The sequence below is a fragment of the Nycticebus coucang genome, chromosome 3 (genome assembly GCF_027406575.1).
Source record: "Nycticebus coucang isolate mNycCou1 chromosome 3, mNycCou1.pri, whole genome shotgun sequence".
Lineage (NCBI taxonomy): Eukaryota > Metazoa > Chordata > Mammalia > Primates > Lorisidae > Nycticebus > Nycticebus coucang.
Genome location: NC_069782.1, coordinates 68,909,569 through 68,929,239, shown reverse-complemented (window position 1 = coordinate 68,929,239; position 19,671 = coordinate 68,909,569). Strand labels below are relative to the sequence as shown.

The window sequence follows — 19,671 nt, the reverse complement described above, 5'->3', positions numbered from 1 at the left end:
TCTGGGCGGCGCCTATGGCTTAGTAGGGCACCTGCCCCATATACTGAGGGAGGCAGGTTCAAACCCAGCCTGGCTAAACTGCAACAAAAGAATAGCCCGACATTGTGCCGGGCACCTGTAGTCCCAGCTACTTGGGAGGCTGAGGCAAGAGAATCGCTTAAGCCCAGGAGTTGGTGGTTGCTGTGAGCTATCTGATGCCACGGCACTCTACCGAGGGTGACAAAATGAGACACTGTCTTCTACAAAAAAAAGGAACTATTCTTCCTTGCCCTGTTTCTGTTTCCCTTTTTCCCCCCTTCTCGACAGTGTATGTCACTGGTTCCTCCCTTTACAGCTTGTGCTTTTGGTTTTTGGGACCTAGAGGAATGCAGAGATGAGGCTGTTCTCTCTTTCCTTCCCTCAACTGGAGGTCTTGTACTCCAGCGCCTCCTTCCTCAGAGATGGTGAGACCTCCTGAGATGAAACAACATGCAACCCCCAGGGGAAGATAAGCTCAGAGGCAGTGGTGGCTGGTGGGACAGGACAAGACATCTCTCAAATTCAAAAGAAGCAGCTTCAGGAGCAGTGAAGGAAACACCAGCCTGTGCTCAGGCCAAGCACACATGGATCTCATTAGTGAGAATTGTTCTGTCTAGCAGCGTAAACAGTCTCGGGGTAGTTTTGGAGATGTCTACCCATGCTGGATCCGTGGCCTGGCCAGGCAGGGGGTGGGGCTCCTAGTCTCCAGTGCTGTTCTCATGCCCTGCCAGTCACCAGGGCACAGGAGGCTGGCTTGGTCTGCAGTTCTTCTGTTCTTGTGACTTGAACGGTACATTCCACACCATTTCTCTCACACTGGTTTCTCTCTCCCTCTACGTAGGTCCTGCCTAATCATTGGACACGGACTCTTAATAAAACGGTCTTCAGTTCCAGATTCCTTCCCAGCAAGCTATAGCTTAAGTCCATTTTCTTCCGTGAAAGGGACAGGACTCCATCAAGTTATGGAATTCCTCAGAGGCCTGGGCCTATCCCCCGGGGTGGATTAGTCATGTCCAGCAGCACACACCTAGTCCCGCCTTCGGGAAGGCTGCCTGCCTGGCCAGCCGCCCAGGCCTTCCTGTGTAAAGACTGCCTGGCTATCCTGCCCAGCCTCCCTGGTCACTTGGGGTTCTCCCGGAGGGTGGCATCTCCTGGAGGGTGATGATAATCCCCTACAGATAACTTACATGTGGTGCTGTTCATGTGCAAAAGCCCAGTCCCAAGTCCAAGTGTGTTTTCTCTCTTCATCCCCTCCTCTTTTTCTGGGACTCTGGACCCTAACTGCTTTTCTCCTGGACCTCTCAATGTCATTAGCCCAGGAGAGCTCTCATTCATTGTGGGGAAGAACACTCTGGCTTCCAGAGCTGTTCCAGATGAGGACTGCAGGCTTTAGCAGTGAGCCCACTGAGCCTTGAAGTCTTGGAGGGGCTACCCCACAACACACCTATCTGGTACCCTGTGAGGCTCGAGCCACAGCTGACCCACAGCCTCCTGAAGTCCTTCCTCTCCATTGTTCCTGTGCATGTCCAAAAGCTTACATTACCTGGCAGGCATTTTCCCAGTTTCTTTGTCCTCTTCTTAAGTCACACGGGGGAAGTACCTCCTAGGCAGCTGCCCAGGGCTCCCTAGGAAGCAGGGAACAGCCTGACAGAAGCAGTCTGCTCTGTGAAGCAGGCTGCAGTAATGCAGGAGCTTCCATGTAGGCCATGATGAGAGGCCCTCAGGCCCATCATCCTCATCCCCAGCAAGGTCAGGATCTGGGCTAGTCAACGAGAGGGTGTCACAGTCCCTCAGGGCTACTAAGCACACATCTGAGGGGCATTACCACTGTGGACATCCTTCTGGGGGAGGTGAGGTTGACCACATCATGTAAGCTCTCCAGAGGCACTGAATAGGCTTTTGCTCTAAAAATAAACATCAGCCCTTTTTTGGTCATAAATCCAGCATCTCAGCAGAAAACTGCCTGACATAAAGTCCCCTAGGAACTACATCTGTATTTAGGGACTTTTTTTTTTTTTTTTTCCCTCCTTTTTTAAACTCTGGTGTGTGTGTACTTGCTAAAGGCCTGCCCATCTCCTGGCATCTTAGTGCCTGCCTTCTCCTGGAACTGGGAGTTCACTTTCACAGACCCTTGGGTACTGCCTCCCTGCCTGCCTGGGGAAGCCCTGGCAGTTCTCCCCTGCTCCTTGGGTCTTTGGGCTCAACTGCCCCAGATTTGCCCTGACCATAGGGTCTTGCATCACCAGAGCCTCCCAGAACCCCACAGCAATGCTCAGGAGTCCCAAGGCTGCTCATGTCTGGGCATCCAGCTTCCAGTCAAGCTCCATTTGCCAAATACACTATTTTGAGCTGCCCTTTGGCCCACACCTGATGTGTTCCCAGTGCAACTTGGCCTGGCTGGGAGCAGGCCGGGGAGCCTTCATGCCCAGAGATTCCCACAGGTTGGTTGGGAAGCTGCTGTCATTGTCTTTCTGGGAAGATCTGCTGTCTTGGACCAAATGGCAGCTTGTATTCCCACAGGGTTGGGCCTACGTGCTGCCCCCGCTTCCACTCCTCCAGTGTGGGCTATAGCCACAGGCTTTCCCCAGGGATCAGGGCCTTCTTGCCTGTGGGGCTCTCACTGGCAGAAAACACTCAGGGCCCACTGAGCTTGAAAGCTCTTTAGATTTAAAGCTATCACCTGTGCTGGGTGCCCCAGAAACAGAGCCAGAGAGGAGAGTGCCCACTTCATATTGGCATCCTCCTGTGTATGTGGGCAGCGGGACGTGCCACGCATTGGATACACCAGCTGGCTGTGGGTCCTGAGGAGCTGTGGGTAGGGGTGGGTGGGAGCCAGTCAGTGCAGGCGAGGGCTCTGCCCCCTCTGCTCTGGCTCTGCTCTCCATCCTGTCTCCTTCGCTGGAGTGGGGCCTGGGGGAGCGGGGTGTCGGGATGGGAGAAATCAGTGTTTTAATCAGATTTTACAAAAACATTTTCTTTGTACAATTACCATCCTATGTAAAGATGAAATTTGTGTTGAGTTGAAGATTGTCATGGAATAAAGATCACACCGTACTTGAGGCCATCTTCATGTAACCCTTTCTAGAGAGTTTTGTGTCGGGGGGTGTCTCGGGGCTGGTTTGTTGTGAAGCTGTGCACTTCCCGTCTAGTCCTACTGGTAACTCTGACACGAAGCTCGGGCCACATGAGCCAGACAGGGCTGGCCTCTAACCAGCACCAGCACCCCTCGGCCCCCACTCCTTTAGTCACCTCATGCTGCTATGCGCCTCCTGCCTTCTCTCCCCAAGTCCAGGCCTGCCCTGCCCAGGTGCCCCAGCATTTCCAAGGGGCCCTGGAGATGAGCCTTACAGTGTTCCTGTGACCTTTCCCAAATAGCTGAGACATACTCCCTGGAACCCCACACTGCACTTTGTTCCCATGCCTTCTCCTGTTGCCTCTCCTCACAGCCCAGGCAGATAGTGAGGGTTCAGAGCAACCACCCTTCTTTTAGTACACATACCCTGTTTCCCTGAAAATAAGACAGTGTCTTATATTAAGGTTTGTTCCCAAAGATGTGCTAGGTCTTATTTTCAGGGGACGTCTTATCTTTCTTGTAAGTAGGTCTTATTTTTGGAGGATGTCTTATTTTCAGGGAAACAAGGTAGTGGGAGAAAAAAGTTTTCCTCCAAGGCCATGAGAGCTTGACCCTTCCTGACCTCCAACCCCCAGCTTCTATGACATGGCATCTAGCGTGTGTTGAGTCGTCTTCTGGTCACCCCTAACATAGTGGCCCCTCTTCCCTCATCTTCCCTCTCCTGTCAGGTCCGCACAAAGTTGTGCCCAGCATTGGAGCAGTTGCCTCAGCCATCCTGGCTCTGTCACCTCCTCGTGTTGGGGTTAGTCCTGGAAGAGGCTGTCACAGAGAAGTCCCAGCCTTTTCTTCCTGTTCTCCTGGCTCAGTGGGCAGCAGGGCTCCAATGGCTGCATCTTCCCTGACGTGCAGTGTTCTTCTGGTCTTGGGGTCTCTGCAGCCAGTGCTTCTCTCCTGCTACAGCAGCCAGATACCCTGTTGCCCTGACCCTGAATATTTACATTACACTAACTGTCCCCTTTGTATGTCTCACCCATGAGAGAACCCTTCACCTGATTTCATACTCTGACGCAAATAGTTTGGAGCCCTGGGTCCCAGCATCTGGGCTTGGGATTGGGCCCCTAGTTCCTCAGTGTTCCTAGTTGCTTCCCTTTTGCCATTTGTGTGAGGACGTGCGTCCCTATCTGCTGGGGTCTGTGTCTGTTTCTTGTCTCGTACATGGAGTGCTGAGCTCTTACAGGGCATGGTGTTCCTCCTTAGCCCTTTTGGTAGCACACTACACCTTGGAGGCTCCTGCACCTCACAGAAGCTTAGTATGACCTTTCATGAAGCAGATCCAAGTAGAAGTATCTTTGATTTGACCAAAGCATATGTGTCCTCCCAACACCAGCAAGAGCTGGCACCCTGGCAAGAACTCGGGGCAGGGTGGGGGAACCAGGCTGGTGTTTCTCAGTGACAGGGATCCTAAAGGCACCATGCTGTGGGTGCAGCCTCCCATCCAGTGGTTGGCAACTGTGTTACCTGCCAGCCTGTGAGCACTGGCCAGGGTTCATCTCCCTCTCTGGGGCTCATACATCATCCATGCTTAGCGTGGGGGCATCTGGCTAGGAAAGGTCCCTTAGCATAAACATCTGGAGTGGGGACAGAGGTAGGACCCATCCATGCAACTGTGATACCAAGCTGTCAGCCTCTGAGGAGCCAGGAGAGGCCTGCCTTCTGCAATATGCTGACTGTGTCCTGGAGCAGGGACTTGTCTGAGGTCCGTCTCTCCTGAGCATGGGGAAGCTGGCCAGGGTCATCCTCTGTGGCAGTGAACACCTACCCCATTTGTTACTGGTCATTCTAGAGAGACCAGCCTTCTCCCTTCCCTCCTGGAAAGTTCTCATACCATGGGTCTTAACATTCCTACTTGCTGGCACCTTGTTCAACCCTCCCATGACTTTATGGCCAGGCCATGCCCCATACCAGCCTCCATATCACTCCCACCTGACTCCCCTTGGAGTATGGGAAGGAGTGGACCTCAGCAGGCCATGTAGTTGGAGGCCCCTAAGTTGTTGCTTTCTAACCATGAGTCTGAACAAGTCACTTCCCAGAGCCTTGTTTTCTTCAACTGTCAAAGATGAATGTGATTGTTTCCAACAGCACAGGTTGTTCCAAAACAGGTCAGGGTCCAGAGCATGCAGGCACTTGGTCACCAGAGCAGTGTCTGACCTGCAAGTAGGGGGAGGCATTGGGTAGGGCTCTATAGCTCAGCTTCCCATGCAGCCATGGGTCAGCCTGGCAGGTGTGCAGTTTGGCAGGAGAGGGTTTTTCAGGCACAGTCCCTGCAAGGAAAAGCAACAGACAAATGGGTAGGTGATGCCTCATATGTATTTCCTTTTTCTGTAATGACTGGCTCATCCTGGCCTGAACCTGGCCACCCTCTCTCAGCATCACTGGTCCCTCTCCTGAACATGCCCTGTTTTTCTCCTCTTTGCATACAAGACCAGCTCAGCTGCTTCTTTCCTAGAGCCTCACCATCTTCTCTTTTCCTCTGCAGAGTTGGCTCCGAAGTCAAAAAAGAAGGGGCACCCTGGGAGGGAGCAGAAAAAGGTACGTGGGCTCACAGGTGTTCTCCATTGGCTGGTGGGCCCTGGGAGGACCCTGGCTCTGGCTTCGGCCAGTCCCACCTGCCTGACGTGGGCCTCTCTTTTTCTATCTGCAGCACCATCACCACCACCATCAGCAGATGCAGCAGGCCCCAGCCCCTGTACCCCAGCAGCCACCCGCGCCACCACAGCAGCCCCCGCCCCCACCCGCTCCACAGCAGCAGCAGCAGCCCCCACCCCCACCAGCCCCACCCTCCCTGCCACAGCAAACAGCTCCTGCAATGAAGTCCTCGCCCCCACCCTTCATTGCTACCCAGGTGCCTGTCCTGGAGCCCCAGCTCCCGGGTAGCGTCTTTGACCCCATCAGCCACTTCACCCAGCCCATTCTGCACCTGCCGCAGCCTGAGCTGCCCCCTCACCTGCCCCAGCCACCTGAGCACAGCACTCCACCCCATCTCAACCAGCATGCAGTAGTCTCTCCTCCAGGTGAGCCATGGCCTTCCGAGGTGTTCTCCCACACAGTGACTGGCCACTCTGGGCCAGCTTGGAAATTAAAGATGCCACAGGGTACAATTTGCATGGAGTTATTAGCATGTTGATTCAGAAGATTTTGCTTCAGTTTCTGCTAGGCTAGGTTTTGTGTTAGATGAGAAAAGATAGGATCCCTCTATATGTAGTTCCTGGTTGGATATGGGAAGACACGTCATTCCAATCAGATTCCCCTTATGGAAGCCTGGACAGCAGGAGCCTGGACAGTACCTGAGGAGTATAAGGACAGAGTTTGCCTGCTTAGGGAGCTGGGAAAGGGCTATTTGAATGGGTGACAGGGCTCTGCATTGAGACCTGAAGGGCCAGCATGAATTTGGGGGATGAGGAGAGAAGGAGACCAAGCGTAAGTCAGAAAGACACTGGCCAGTGGCCCAACCTTGCACTCTTACTGTCTTCATCCTGGATTCTGGGACTGTGGAGGATGGGGAGAGCTCACCCATTTGGAGGGAGGCTGCTAGAGTTCAGGCAAGGTCAGGATGGAGTAGAAAAGCCTAGCTGGGGCCACAGGAGTTCAGACCTTACCACCTTGGTATTGTGTCCTTCCAGCTTTGCACAATGCGCTGCCCCAGCAGCCATCGCGACCCAGCAACCGAGCCGCCGCCCTGCCTCCCAAGCCTGCCCGGCCCCCGGCTGTGTCACCTGCCCTGGCCCAGCCCCCCTTACTCCCACAACCCCCCATGGCTCAACCCCCTCAAGTGTTGCTGGAGGATGAAGAGCCACCCGCCCCACCCCTCACCTCCATGCAGATGCAGCTGTACCTGCAACAGCTGCAGAAGGTGCAGCCCCCTGCACCACTACTCCCTTCCGTGAAGGTGCAGTCCCAGCCACCACCCCCTTTACCCACCCAGCCCCACCCCTCTGTTCAGCAGCTACAGCAGCAACCACCTCCACCACCTCCACCCCAGCCCCAGCCCCCACCCCAGCAACAGCACCAGCCCCCGCCTCGGCCTGTACACTTGCAGCCCATGCAGTTTCCCACCCACATTCAGCAACCCCCACCACCCCAGGGCCAGCAGCCTCCCCATCCACCCCCAGGCCAGCAACCACCCCCACCTCAGCCTGCCAAGCCTCAACAAGTCATCCAGCATCATCCTTCACCCCGTCATCACAAGTCAGACCCCTACTCAACTGGTAAGTGGCTCCCTACTCCAGGACTCTGGGGAAGCCCAGAGCTTTGTCCTTGAGAGGCCAGAAAGGTTAGCTGTTCTTCAGGTTGGAGTGGGCTAAGAGCTGAGCCTCAGAGGCTTTGGGGTTCAGACAAAGCTAGGGGCATTGTGGTCTGCTCCAGGCCCACGAAAATGGGTACTTCCAGCCAGTGAGGCATGTAGAGGCTGCAGGAGTATCTGTTCTTGACCTTGCAAGGCCCACTTGGCAAGCCATGCACCATGGTGGGGAACACTGGGGCAGGAGCATTTAAGTGTCAGTAACCAGTGTGCCCTGATAGTGGAACATTCCACTTGATGCCTCATGACATAGTGATAGTCCAGGGTCAGGGACTCAGCAGTGTCAACTGTGCAGTCTGTCTTGGGTGCACTGGGTGCTACCTGCAAACTGAACAAGAAAGCAGTGACTACTTCTAAACCCAGCAAAAGCTTCCTGTTGACAAGTGGATTGTTGCATACTCAGAGCCAAGAGAGCAACCATCTGTCTCCCTGGGAAATGCTGGTGTTGGGCCTGGCAGCCATGCACCTGTGCCTGTTCTCACCCTGGGCTTCCCTGTGAGAAAGGTGATGCAAGTCCTTCAGAAGAGCCAGCATTCAAGTATACCTAAGACCTACAGGGGCCAGGGCAGGTTTCTTCTGGCCCACTCTTTTAAGACTCCCGGCCCATACCCTAGCTCCTGCTGCCTAGGATGGGGTATAGGAAGTAGTGTGGATTAGAACCCTATTGGGGGCTTTGAGCTAAAAGCCAAGTTCTCAGACTCCCAAAGAAGTTCAGCAGGCATCTCTGGGCACCCAGCCACCTTTCAGGTGCCATCCCTGAACCACTGTGCTTCCCCTCTAAAGCTGCCAGCAGACGGGTGGTTCCTGTAAACCATGGGCCTGACAGCCCACTATTGCCCAGGTTAACCTCAGCAGGTGCTCCCGAGGCTGCTGTCCCAGGTGGGAGACTATAGTAGTAATGTGCCCATGGATCACTGTGGGGGTTGGGGGGTGCAGACCCAGACCCAACCCACGTCCTCCCAGCACCAAATGTGTCCAGAGTGGCTCCAGTGTGCTAGGACCAGAGGAAATGTCATAGCCAGCAAAACCAGACACATGGAGTGGAGGCCTCACCCTTGTAAGGTCTTAGGCAACTTGGATGCTTTCTGGGGTTAGGGGCAAGCCTTGGCTCTTAGAGAGAGGCAAATGGGTCTACCTAGGGCATTATGGGCTGCTCCAGGCCGGTGAAAATACCTCTAGCATGGGTTCTCTAGGAGACCCAGTGGTGCCGTCCTGGCAGACAGTGGCTTGGAAGCAGGCTTCAGAGGAAGTCAGTGGAAGGACTAACATAGGGAGCTGAGGTAGATTGTTGAACATGATACATGGGACCTGACCAGGAGCAGGGGCTTTGCAGAGAAACAAGCAGCAACTTCTTATGGACAAGATATGGAGGCCCCTTTCTCACAGGGATTGAAGCAGAGAGTGTCCACATATTGGATGGGCAGTACTTGGCTCCTCCAGGGCTCTGTTTGCCCACTGCTAAAGCTGATGAGTTAGATTTAAGTGCTCCATTGTTCCCTTCCCACAGGCTCGCACCGTGGCTGCCTGGATTCCTCCCAGCCTTGGCTTGGATGTTGGTGGCAGGTGCCCCAGATCTGGGGCACAGTGGTCCACTTAGACTAAGTTACAGAGCAAGACTATGAGGAGAACCCTGAGATTCCCCATCCGTAGGGACCAGGCCACACAGGGAAAGAGGCAGGAGCCTGGGTTGAGCTTTGCAGGGTTGGACAATACTGATACGCAGACCTCACTGGAGACCAGATATGTCAGGATTTATGTTTTTCAAAGCTTTACAAGTAGTTTTGACACAAGAGGATCAAACACCAGGACCAGAACTGTAGGGCTTTTGGGAGCCTGCTGTGTGCTGAACTTAAGTGTGATTGAGCAGGCCCAGGGGTGTCACATGCAGGGTGTTGGGGTTGCCCAGCCTCTGAGGGGGAAGGATCTTATCCTCACCAGTTTCAGGGACTTCCATGGGTCCCCACTCTTTTGAGTCTGGCCAGTGGACTCTTAACCCCAAGGCATGGCTGGCCAGCCATATGCTATTTCCACTTCCATCCTGTCCTTTACCCCATTATGACTATCTGAAGGCCCAAGTGGCCCTCCAACCCTAGACATACTTCTTATCCACTCTCCTAGGTCATCTTCGTGAAGCTCCCTCCCCGCTTATGATACATTCCCCCCAGATGCCACAGTTCCAGAGCCTGACCCACCAGTCTCCACCTCAGCAAAATGTCCAGACTAAGAAGGTAAAAAGGGCAGGGTTGGGCCAACACCACAGGGCCATGTGTGGGCTGGGCCTGGGGGCAACTGCCCACCTCACCAGCTGCTGTGCCTTTGCCATCCCAGGAGCTGCGTACGGCTTCTGTAGTCCAGCCCCAGCCCCTGGTGGTGGTGAAGGAGGAGAAGATCCACTCACCCATCATCCGTAGTGAGCCCTTCAGCCCCTCTCTGCGGCCAGAGCCCCCCAAGCACCCAGAGAGCATCAAGGCTCCCGTCCACCTGCCCCAGCGTGAGTGCCATCCCTGCCCACAGCTGGGACTCAGGCTCCCAGGCCCATATTGGACATGAGATTGTGTGGGGCCGGTGGACCAAGGCTGTGGACTATTTGTGTTCCAGGGCCAGAGATGAAGCCTGTGGATGTTGGGAGGCCTGTGATCCGGCCCCCTGAGCAGAATGTACCCCCGCCAGGGGCCCCTGACAAGGATAAACAGAAACAGGAGCCAAAAACTCCAGTTGCACCCAAAAAGGTAAAGATAATATGCCCATGAGTACCTCTTGCCCCAGGAAGGTACAGGGTGGGGCGTGTCCTGCGGCCATGGTCTTTAGGGACAGCAAGCGCATCACCTGCCCCTGGACTCTCTGCCCTGCAGGACCTGAAAATCAAGAACATGGGTTCCTGGGCCAGCCTGGTACAGAAGCATCCAACCACCCCATCCTCCACAGCCAAGTCATCTAGTGACAGCTTTGAGCAGTTTCGTCGCGCTGCTCGGGAGAAGGAGGAGCGTGAGAAGGCCCTGAAGGCCCAGGCTGAGCATGCTGAGAAGGAGAAGGAGCGGCTTCGGCAGGAGCGCTTGAGGTGGGCAGGGCTCCAGGTGGAGTGCAGGCCTCCTGGGGTTACACTGTGCCCCCAGGCTGATAGGCTTTGCTCTGCCTAGGAGCCGAGAAGACGAAGATGCGCTGGAACAGGCCCGGCGGGCCCATGAGGAAGCACGCCGGCGCCAGGAGCAGCAGCAACAGCAGCGCCAGGAGCAGCAGCAGCAACAGCAGCAGCAGCAGCAGCAGCAGCAACAGCAGCAGCAACAGGCAGCAGCAGTAGCTGCCGCCGCCGCCCCCCAGGCCCAGAGCTCCCAGCCCCAGTCCATGCTGGATCAGCAGAGGGAACTGGCCCGGAAGCGGGAGCAGGAGCGAAGGCGCCGGGAAGCGGTGAGTCAAGGGTATACCTGTTGAAGGGTATTCCCCCTGGGAATGGGAACCTGGAACCTGGAGAGAGTGAAGAGCCAGGGAGCCCAGACCCTACTGGTCTGTGCAGGCTAGTTTTCAGTCTTAGACGACTAAATGGCTGAGTACCATGAGGAACCACAATAGATGATTAGGGAACAGCTCGGGGGGTGGGGGGGTTCTGAGGGCTCCTATGGTGACATGGGTGGGAGGTGGTCTTGGAGCCACAGTGGGGCAAGGTCACCCCGCCTTACTCCCTCCCTCCTTCCTCTCTCCTTCAGATGGCAGCTACCATTGACATGAATTTCCAGAGTGATCTATTGTCAATATTTGAAGAAAATCTTTTTTGAGAGCACCTAGGTGACTTCTGACTTTAATTTTCTGGCAAAACATTGACTTTCCATAGTGTTAGGGGCGGCAGTGGAGGCAAGTAGCAGCAGCCAGGGGGTGCCTCTGGGCCTGGCCCTCCTGCATGCTATGCCCTGGGCAGGCCTGATGGCAGCTGAGGATTGCAAAGCCTGTCTGCCTTACGGCCAGCCAGACAGATGTCCTGCCACCTGCCACCCCTCACAGGACGTCAGCTCAGAGCATGCCTTGTTATGAGCAAGTGCCGGCCGGACCCAAGCCCTGCGTCCCCAAGTGTGGGGCAGAGGCCCTTCTCTCCGCCAAATGTCTACACAGTATACACAGGACATCGTTGATGCCGCCACCGTGAATGGTTTTCTGTCCCTGACAAGATGACGTTTGTGATGTCCTGCCCACTGGGAGTTCTTCCCCCACACCCCAGCCTTTGCCGCCCACTCCAAGGAGGCCAGGGCAGGCCCATGTGGGCTGGTGGCAGGCAAGGCAGGCCACCCACTTGCTGGCACTGACTTTGCCTTGAACAGATCCCACCCCTTTCCTCCCCCCACAAGCCTTTAATCGAGAGCCGCTCTCTGTAAGTGTTCGCTTGTGCAAAAGGGAATAGTGCCGTGGAGGTGTGTGTGTGTCCATGGCATTTTGGGGCAAGGTAACTGTCCCATGCGTGTGTGGGCAGGCCTTGCCCAGGGAGTAAGGCCACCAACCAAAGTCAGTTCCTTCCCACCTGTGTTTCTGGGGCTTTTTTTCCCCTATATATATTTTTTGTTGTTGAATTCTATTTTATTTTTAATTCTTTCTTCTCCTCCAGACACAATGGCACTGCTTATCTCCAAAATGGTGTGATCGTCTCCTCATTGAGCGGCGGCTACCACCGCGCTGTGGGTAGTGTGTGACCGTGGCTGTACTGTATAGTGAACATAGTTGGCATATCTTTGTTGGAAGTTTGTTGGTGACTCCACCAAATGGATTAAAAAAAAAAAAATCCACAAAAAGAACAAATTGCAAAAAAAAGCCTGCCTATATTTTACTCAGTTTCAAACTTTATTAGTCTATTTTTAATTATAAAACCAGAAAGCTGCGATTTCTTTTCTTTCCCCTTCTTACCTCCCCCCCCCATTCATTGACTTGTTTTTTAATGTCGAATCTGTTTGAGTTGTTTTTTTATCAATAAAAGAAGGGCCAGGGGACAAAGTGGGCACCAGGCGCTGTGGGGGTGGGGATACCACAGACTGAGGCAGAGGCTCCTCAGCCCTGCGCCCAGACCCAAACAGCTGGCTGCTCCTTCCCACACTTTTTTTAATTTTGTAATTGGAGCCCTTGGTGAGGTTATGCGTGCCATGAGAGCCCACTCTACCACCAGAACGCTGGTGCCTCAGTGTTGGCCAAACTCTGGAGTCACTGACTGGTTTGACTTTCATACAGTGAATATGCATTTGGTCTGTACTGATCATGGAATAAACACATCTCTCTTTTTTAATGCTGATGTCTCCCTGACATTTCTTTGTGAACCAACTATTGCCTAGGCTAGGCCCAGGGACTCCCCTGGACCCCCAGACCACCTCTGTACAAGAATGCCTCTTTCTGGTAGCCTGTCCCTGCTTCCCTGGGTACAAAGAGCCTCTCAGGCTTGTAACAGCCACCCCAAGCTGAAGCTGTGACATGGAGCCCAAGCACCCATTCTTACAGACCCTAACCTAGGTGGGTGACATGCTTCAGCAGAACTCTGGCCAAACTCCAGATAGTGTTCTTCCCTTTCACCTTCCTTCATCTTGGTCTCCCATTCACCAAAGGACTTGGGCCACTTCTACCTTGCTTGCCTCTACCTAACTCCTTTCATTTAAGCTCAGGGTTAACCAGATATTCTTAGATAAGCGTACATCCCCCCATGCACATACACATACACATTCCTGCCCAAGAAAGCCCACAAGTGGCCTCCCAGTCAGCCCTGCGTATGTGCCCACCTGTATGCACATGCCCTAGCCACAGGCACAGGTGGTGCTCAAGAACAGCCCCTAGGATGTAAAATACAAGTATGTAATTTATACGTATGCAAAGACAAACTGAAACATTTCTAGCACTGTTATGTTAACCTACATGCCCCTTTTTCAACCTGAAAGGCCCTTTATGGTCTTACATTTAGGTCTGCCAAGCCTCCCAGGAAGGGTGTATTCAGGCATCCAGCCTGGGGCCCCTTGCTTCCTTGATGTCCCTGCCCACCCAGGCATTTCCTCATACATCACTGTACTTGTTCAAGTGTGACATTTTGGTTCTTCGGGGTTTCTTCCATCTCATCCCACCTCCTTGTTTTTGTTCCTGGTTTTGTTCAGAAACTTCCCCAGGCTGGTCCAACTGTTGAGCTGGGGAGATGGTTTTGTATGCACCTTCCTGCTGAAGATTTGAACTCTGCCATGGCCTTCTCCACACCTCCCTGATGGGTGTTCTCTAACTGGGTTGTAATTAGAACTGGGATCTATTTAATTTCTCCAGCCATTTCCCAATCCTTCCCACAGTACTAGAAATTTTAGACCTATACAAGAGTAAGAGGTGTGTACAAGCTCCCACTGTACTGTATGCACGGATCGCTTGGCCAATAATTATGTCAGTGAATCTGAGACTTGTATTAAACACTTTAGACATTTGTAGAAGGGAATTCGTAGACTTTTCACTTATACTAAAGGTTCTTTTTTTTTTGTGCAGTTCTCATTGCAAAAATAAACATTTGTACTGAATATAAAGTTACCCTCCTGTGACTACCGCTGTTTTTTATTTGAGGAGTTGGGACGAAGGGGTGAGGGTGGAGGTCAGTAATGTGTAGGGAGGAAGAAGGGAGGTCCCTAGACACCCACCAGCCATGCAGCCAGAGAGAGAAGTCGGGGAGATCCCAGGAATGACAAATTGTCAGAGAATGGATTTGATGGAAAATGTAAAAGAAACCAAATGCTAACACGAGGCTAATCATGCAAGCAAAGAAAGGTAGGTGATTTAAGTCCAGGGAGAACAAATGTTTGTATGTTGTGGGCAATGTAATCATAGATATTCTACTCTTGAGATACACTGTTTACTGAGAACACCATAAGCCATTATTCACCTTTAAATAGTAACCTCATGGACTTAATTATGGTCCCAGGACACTATGATGCTTAGCAGCCGTGACAAATACAAAGGTATATGGATTAAAGTGGGAGATAGGAGGGGAGGTAACAAAGGATGTTGAATGGTTTAACCAATAGAAGAAAAGTTCAGTTGTAGTTAGGTCTGACATAACCCCAAGTTGGTCAATTAACAGTTAACAACATTTAGTAATCTAGGTAACCACCAGAAGATAGATAGGAGGGGAGGTGGAGACAGATTGCAGTCTCAGTGTAAGCCATTCGGGATTGCTCTTTATCGAGATTTATGGCTTCAGGCAAACGGTTTCATTCTCGAATTTCAGGAATGTGAAAATACTACCTACACTTAAAGAGTTGCTATAAGGGTTAAACGACGGGTGTCCCTAAAATGTTAAAAGACCTTTGAGGAAAGTTGCAAAAATAGGGAGGTGTTCCTCGCAAGGACGAGTCTGTGACACCAAGCCTCACGTCCGGTCCTGTCCCCGTTCCTCTTTCGACCAGAGCCCCAGTGATTCAATCGACCAGGTCCTCTTCTGGGTAGCCTGGTCTGTCCTTTAGGAGTCAGGACATTCGCTCTAACAGCCGCTACCGGAGCCTTGGCCTCACCACCTGCGGATTGGCTCCCCACTGAGACCTGTCACTTGGACCACAATAGCCGCCGCCATCCAATCACAACCGTACACGGGCGGGCCCGAGGCCTGCTGGGCCAAGAGGAGGACGACGCCGGGCTGAGGCCGCTGGACCCACCGTTGGAACTGGGGCTGGGTGAAGCGCTGCTAGGTCTTCGGAGCCAGGCCGAGGGGAGGTCTCTCGCTCTGGAGGACGGAGCTCCTGGTGGATGGTGTCCAAGGCTCCCCTGGGCCGCTGAGACCGCCTGCGCTTGCTCCTAGTCCGAGCCATAGCATTGCCTGAACCTCTCCTTCCGCTTCCGGGCCCGCCCGCCCCGCCATATTAGGTTCCAGCCCCGCCCCCCATTTCATTGGCCTGGCCTCCTTGCCTACGCCGCTCCGGCCGAGGCTGCCTCAAGTTAGGCCTCACCTCCTCTAGGCTCCACCCATCACTCCCCGCCCACCAGCACAAGCCACGCCCCCTAACCCTGACAACACTCCTAGGCCAAGTTGGGTCCACCTTTCTGGCTCCTGGGCCGTACTCACTCTGCATATGCCTCGCCCCGCCACAGGCCCCGCCCCTTTCCCACCTTGTTTCCTGCCCCAGGTTAGTTCAGGCTCCTACGCTCCCTGCTGTCTTTATACTCACCCGCCACCTGGTGCTGGAGTCCTACTAGGTCCGGGCGGGTGCCCGAAGCCCCGCCTAGGCCTCCTAGGCCCCGCCCATTTCTCTATTGCTCCACGAACCCCTCACCAGCCTCTGCGGCGGGGTCTTCGCAGGCTCCACCCCGTACCCTATCCCTTTTCTCTGTCCCTGTAGCGCCCAGGTGTTTGTTTACCTGGCATTTAGGTGAGTTGTGGGCTGTGTCGGTTTCGGTTCTAGGGTCCCACCTCTTAGCTCAGCGCGTCGCGTAAGCCCCGACGACACGGAGGTGCCCCAGACCAAAGGCAGTGGGCTTCCCAGCCCGCGTCTCGCCTCGCCGCTGCCGCCGGAGCCTCCGGCCCACGACCCTAACGTCAGCACCACCGCCGACCCGGAGCGCGGGGATATGCCGGAGCTGGTGGTGACAGCGCTGCTGGCGCCGTCGCGCCTCTCGCTGAAGCTGCTGCGCGCCTTCATGTGGAGCCTCGTGTTCTCCGCTGCTCTGGTGGCCGCAGCGGTCTACGGCTGCATCGCGCTTACGAACGTGCTGTGCCGGCCTCGGCGCGGCTGCTGCGGGCGCCGCCGGCGCGCGACTCCCGCCTGCCTAAGCGACCCGTCGCTGGGCGAGCACGGCTTTCTGACCCTCAAGGTGAGCGCGGGGTAGGCGCTGTCAGGACGTTGGAAGGGTATTTTGGGGAGCTGGCGGGGAGCAGGGAGGGAATAGGTTGAATCAAACCCAAGTCAGTACGGAGGCCTCACGTTCAAGCCTAGGGAAGGGGAGTTTCCCAGGCCTCAGACGGGTGCCCTCCCCTACCAGAGCTCCCTCCTGCGCCTGCATTATGTCTCAGCTGGACAAGGCAACGGGCCCCTCATGCTGTTTCTGCACGGCTTCCCAGAGAACTGGTACGTCTGGGGCCCAGGAGCCTGTGGCGCAGGAGTCTGGGGACAGATGGAACTCCGACTCACTGCTAGGGCATCCAGGAGGTGGAGGTGAAGGCTGCATAGACGGAACACAAAACATACAAGGCTCAGAGGGGTTGCAACTGGATAAGGGGACTGCACCAAGACACCTGGGATCTGTAGGACCTGAAGGGATGGGACAAAGGGGTATTGAGGTTGAGCTTGCTCTGAATTTGGGGTACAGTGGCCTCAGCCTTTGCCTGGAATTCCCCATCCTCCCTTGTGGGAAGTCTGCAGCCGGAAGTGGGGTTGCCAATGGTCCTTGTTGGGTGTAGGGTGGAGGTACAGCCTGCGAGTCTTGACTCAACTTCCCTCCACACCCACCTGGCAGGTTCTCCTGGCGCTACCAGCTCCGGGAGTTCCAGAGTCGCTTTCATGTCGTGGCTGTGGACCTCCGTGGCTATGGCCCTTCAGATGCACCACAGGAAGTGGACTGCTACACCACTGACCTGCTGATGGCTGACATCCAGGACATCATCCTAGGCCTGGGTATAGACACTCCCCCATCCTAGGCACTGCTTCTCCTATTCTGAACACAACTGTTTCCCCGGGCCCCACAACTCCTGCTTCCTCCTTGCTGGGATTCATGTCCCCCACCCCTGCCTCAGACCTACCTGGCATCTCACTTATTTTACCAGCTTCTTTGTCCCTTAGGTTACTCTAAGTGCATCCTCGTGGCCCATGACTGGGGTGCTCTTCTTGCCTGGAATTTCTCCATCTACTACCCATCCCTGGTGGAGCGGATGGTTGTGGTCAGTGGTGCCCCCATGTCAGTGTATCAAGGTGTGTCAGGGAGTCTGGGACACTGGGATGTGCCTGTGTGCAGGGATGGGTGTGTATGTATGTGTGTCTGTGTTTGCAAGTCCCTGTCCACCTGTCAACATGCCCCGGGCTTAGGGTGGCAGCAGTGAACCTGGGTTCCTTTCCTGTGGCACTTCTCAATCTAAAATTGATGTCAGTGCACTTAGGAGTAACCTACATTCTTTGAGCAGGTAACAGGGAGCCTGTACACAGTAACCTACTCAAGGCTTCTGGGCTTATGAAAGTGTTATTACAGTTACAGTTACATGTGACAGTTAAGGGAAACTGAGGCAAAAGAGGTTAAATGGCTTGCTTCTGGCAGGGAAGACATAGACAACTAAACAACTGCAGTAGCCTGAGATGCCATTTCTGGCTATCATATCATTAGGTTTTAGTTCCCAGCATTGCAGTCACATCTGCTTTTTCTTTCAGTCTCGCTTTGTGGTTATTTCTTGCCTGTCTTGCTTTGACTCCCTATAGGCAAGGAGTTTTGTCTATTCCATTCACTTTTGTGTGTCCAGGGTCTAGAACAGGGCCTGACACACAGTAGGTGCTCAATAAATGTTAGCTGAATGAGGCAGAGGAAATGCCTCCTGGCCTAAGCACAGGATGCACACAAGGGGAGCCCGAGGAATTTCAGACCACCCAGCTCTATCTGGGTGGGAAGCTGGTACCTTAGGCCAGGAGGCCTGTCTAGTGTCTTCACAGACTCAGGCAGTCTTAGGTGGCATTCTTGATGCCTGTGTGCTTGATCTGGGCAGGTGTAGGAGTGCAGGTGTATGGGGCCATCCCAGGTCCAGTCCTCACACCTGACCCCCAACTCCTCCACGCCAGACTACTCTCTGCGCCACATTGGCCAGCTCTTCCGTTCAAACTACATGTTCCTGTTCCAGCTTCCCTGGCTGCCCGAGAAGTTGCTGTCCATGTCTGACTTCCAGGTGCTGTGAGGGGAAGGCCCCAGGGTGGGGGCAGCAGGTTAGGGCTGGGCAGGCTGGGCACTGAAACCAGAGTCCTAATATGTGCTCAGATCCTGAAGACCACCCTCACTCACCACAAGACAGGCATCCCACACTTGACTACCAACGAGCTCGAGGCCTTCCTTTATAACTTCTCACAGCCCGGTGGCCTCACTGGGCCCCTCAACTACTACCGAAACCTCTTCAGGTGAGAATAGGTGCAGGGCAGAAGTTCAGAGAGTTACAGGGGCAGGGGTTGGGGGCAGCAATCCTTCTGTCTGTTTGTCTTGGCCACAGGAATTTCCCCTTGGAGCCCCAGGAGCTGGCCACACCCACTCTGCTTCTGTGGGGGGAGAAAGACACCTACTTTGAGCTGGGACTGGTGGGGGCCACTGGTAGCCGCTTTGTGCCAGGCCGACTGGAAGCCCACATCCTGCCAGGGGCCGGGCACTGGATCCCACAGAGCAACCCCCAGGAGATGCACCAGTACATGTGGGCCTTCTTGCAAGACCTGCTGGACTAGTGGGCTTTCTTACCAACCTGCCCAAGTGCGTGGACACTTTGGAACACACACCCACTATCCGCATGTTCCTGGGAATTTATACAATGTCCATACATGGGTGGACTCTTGGATTTCCCACAGGCATGGGAGTCCTGGATTGTTACATAAATGCATACCAGCACTCAGGCATACCAGACTCCATGCTCACATACAAGCATGGGTGTGTGCACATATGAGCAAGCACTTTTGCCCAGGGAACTAGGTATGCCTGTCCTCTATAGAGCCAGATGCTGGGATTACTCTCCCCACTCTGCCCTGTGCCTTAGCCAGCCCCCATTGTGCCATACCCATAAACTTCAATGTTCCCATCCATGGCATCCACCTCCAGTCTGGGTCTTCAGCTAAATGCTACAATACTGCTAGCCATATCTGGCTGATTAAACTTAAAGGAAAACTAATTAAAATTAAATACAATTAAAATGCAGTGCCTCAGTTACACCAGCCATATTCAAGTGCTGGATTGCCACATTAGTGCAGAAAGTCCTGTTAGTGCTGAAAAAAGTATTTGTAGCTTAAGAGTAGTGCCTAGCTTTTTTTTTTTTCTTTGACAGAGTCTCACTTCCTCATCCTCTGTAGCATGTTGTGGTGTCATGGCTCACAGTGACCTCAAACTCGTGGGCTCAAGTGATTCTCTTGCTCAGGCTGGTCTCAAACTCCTGAACTCAGTCAATCCACCTGCCTCGGGTGCTAGGATTACAGGCATGAGCCACCATGCCCGGTGCTGCCTGGCTTTTGACAACTTCACTAAGGAACTTTGGGAACCTTGGTGGGTAGGCAGATGGATGTGCAGGCTCCTTTCCAGT

The 19,671-nt window shown here is 54.1% G+C and overlaps 2 protein-coding genes across 4 annotated transcripts in view; both read left to right on the top strand.

Moving 5' to 3' along the window:
* BRD4 (bromodomain containing 4) overlaps positions 1–13,967 on the top strand; it is a 103,549-nt gene extending 89,582 nt beyond the window's left edge. Inside the window, 9 exon segments of the mRNA XM_053586554.1 lie at positions 5,628–5,680; positions 5,793–6,162; positions 6,772–7,356; positions 9,567–9,678; positions 9,680–9,939; positions 10,047–10,177; positions 10,301–10,506; positions 10,586–10,853; positions 11,150–13,967. Coding sequence (XP_053442529.1) covers positions 5,628–5,680; positions 5,793–6,162; positions 6,772–7,356; positions 9,567–9,678; positions 9,680–9,939; positions 10,047–10,177; positions 10,301–10,506; positions 10,586–10,853; positions 11,150–11,218 — 2,054 coding nt within the window. The 3' untranslated portion in view covers positions 11,219–13,967.
* A 1,599-nt stretch (positions 13,968–15,566) lies between these two features.
* EPHX3 (epoxide hydrolase 3) lies at positions 15,567–19,282 on the top strand. Of its 3 annotated transcripts, XM_053586551.1 has the most exons (7): positions 15,576–16,238; positions 16,407–16,492; positions 16,881–17,038; positions 17,204–17,332; positions 18,185–18,288; positions 18,378–18,514; positions 18,604–18,969. In XM_053586551.1, exons 1-7 carry the CDS (start codon positions 15,996–15,998, stop codon positions 18,827–18,829), a joined length of 1,083 nt encoding a protein of 360 aa, XP_053442526.1. In that variant the 5' UTR covers positions 15,576–15,995; the 3' UTR covers positions 18,830–18,969. The 3 variants fall into 3 exon arrangements, with proteins under 3 accessions (XP_053442528.1, XP_053442527.1, XP_053442526.1); XM_053586553.1 differs by lacking the exons at positions 18,185–18,288; positions 18,378–18,514 and having other exon boundaries at positions 15,567–16,238; positions 17,204–17,381; XM_053586552.1 differs by lacking the exons at positions 18,185–18,288; positions 18,378–18,514 and having other exon boundaries at positions 15,575–16,238; positions 18,604–19,282.
* Positions 19,283–19,671: the final 389 nt, after the last annotated feature.

Bases quoted from the DNA above. Each gene is read 5' to 3' on its own strand.
- EPHX3 (XM_053586552.1), top strand. From the start codon at position 15,996: ATGCCGGAGCTGGTGGTGACAGCGCTGCTGGCGCCGTCGCGCCTCTCG. The intron at 16,493-16,880 runs GTACGTCTGGGG...CCCACCTGGCAG, and splicing joins CACGGCTTCCCAGAGAACTG to GTTCTCCTGGCGCTACCAGC. The intron at 17,039-17,203 runs GTATAGACACTC...TTTGTCCCTTAG, and splicing joins GGACATCATCCTAGGCCTGG to GTTACTCTAAGTGCATCCTC.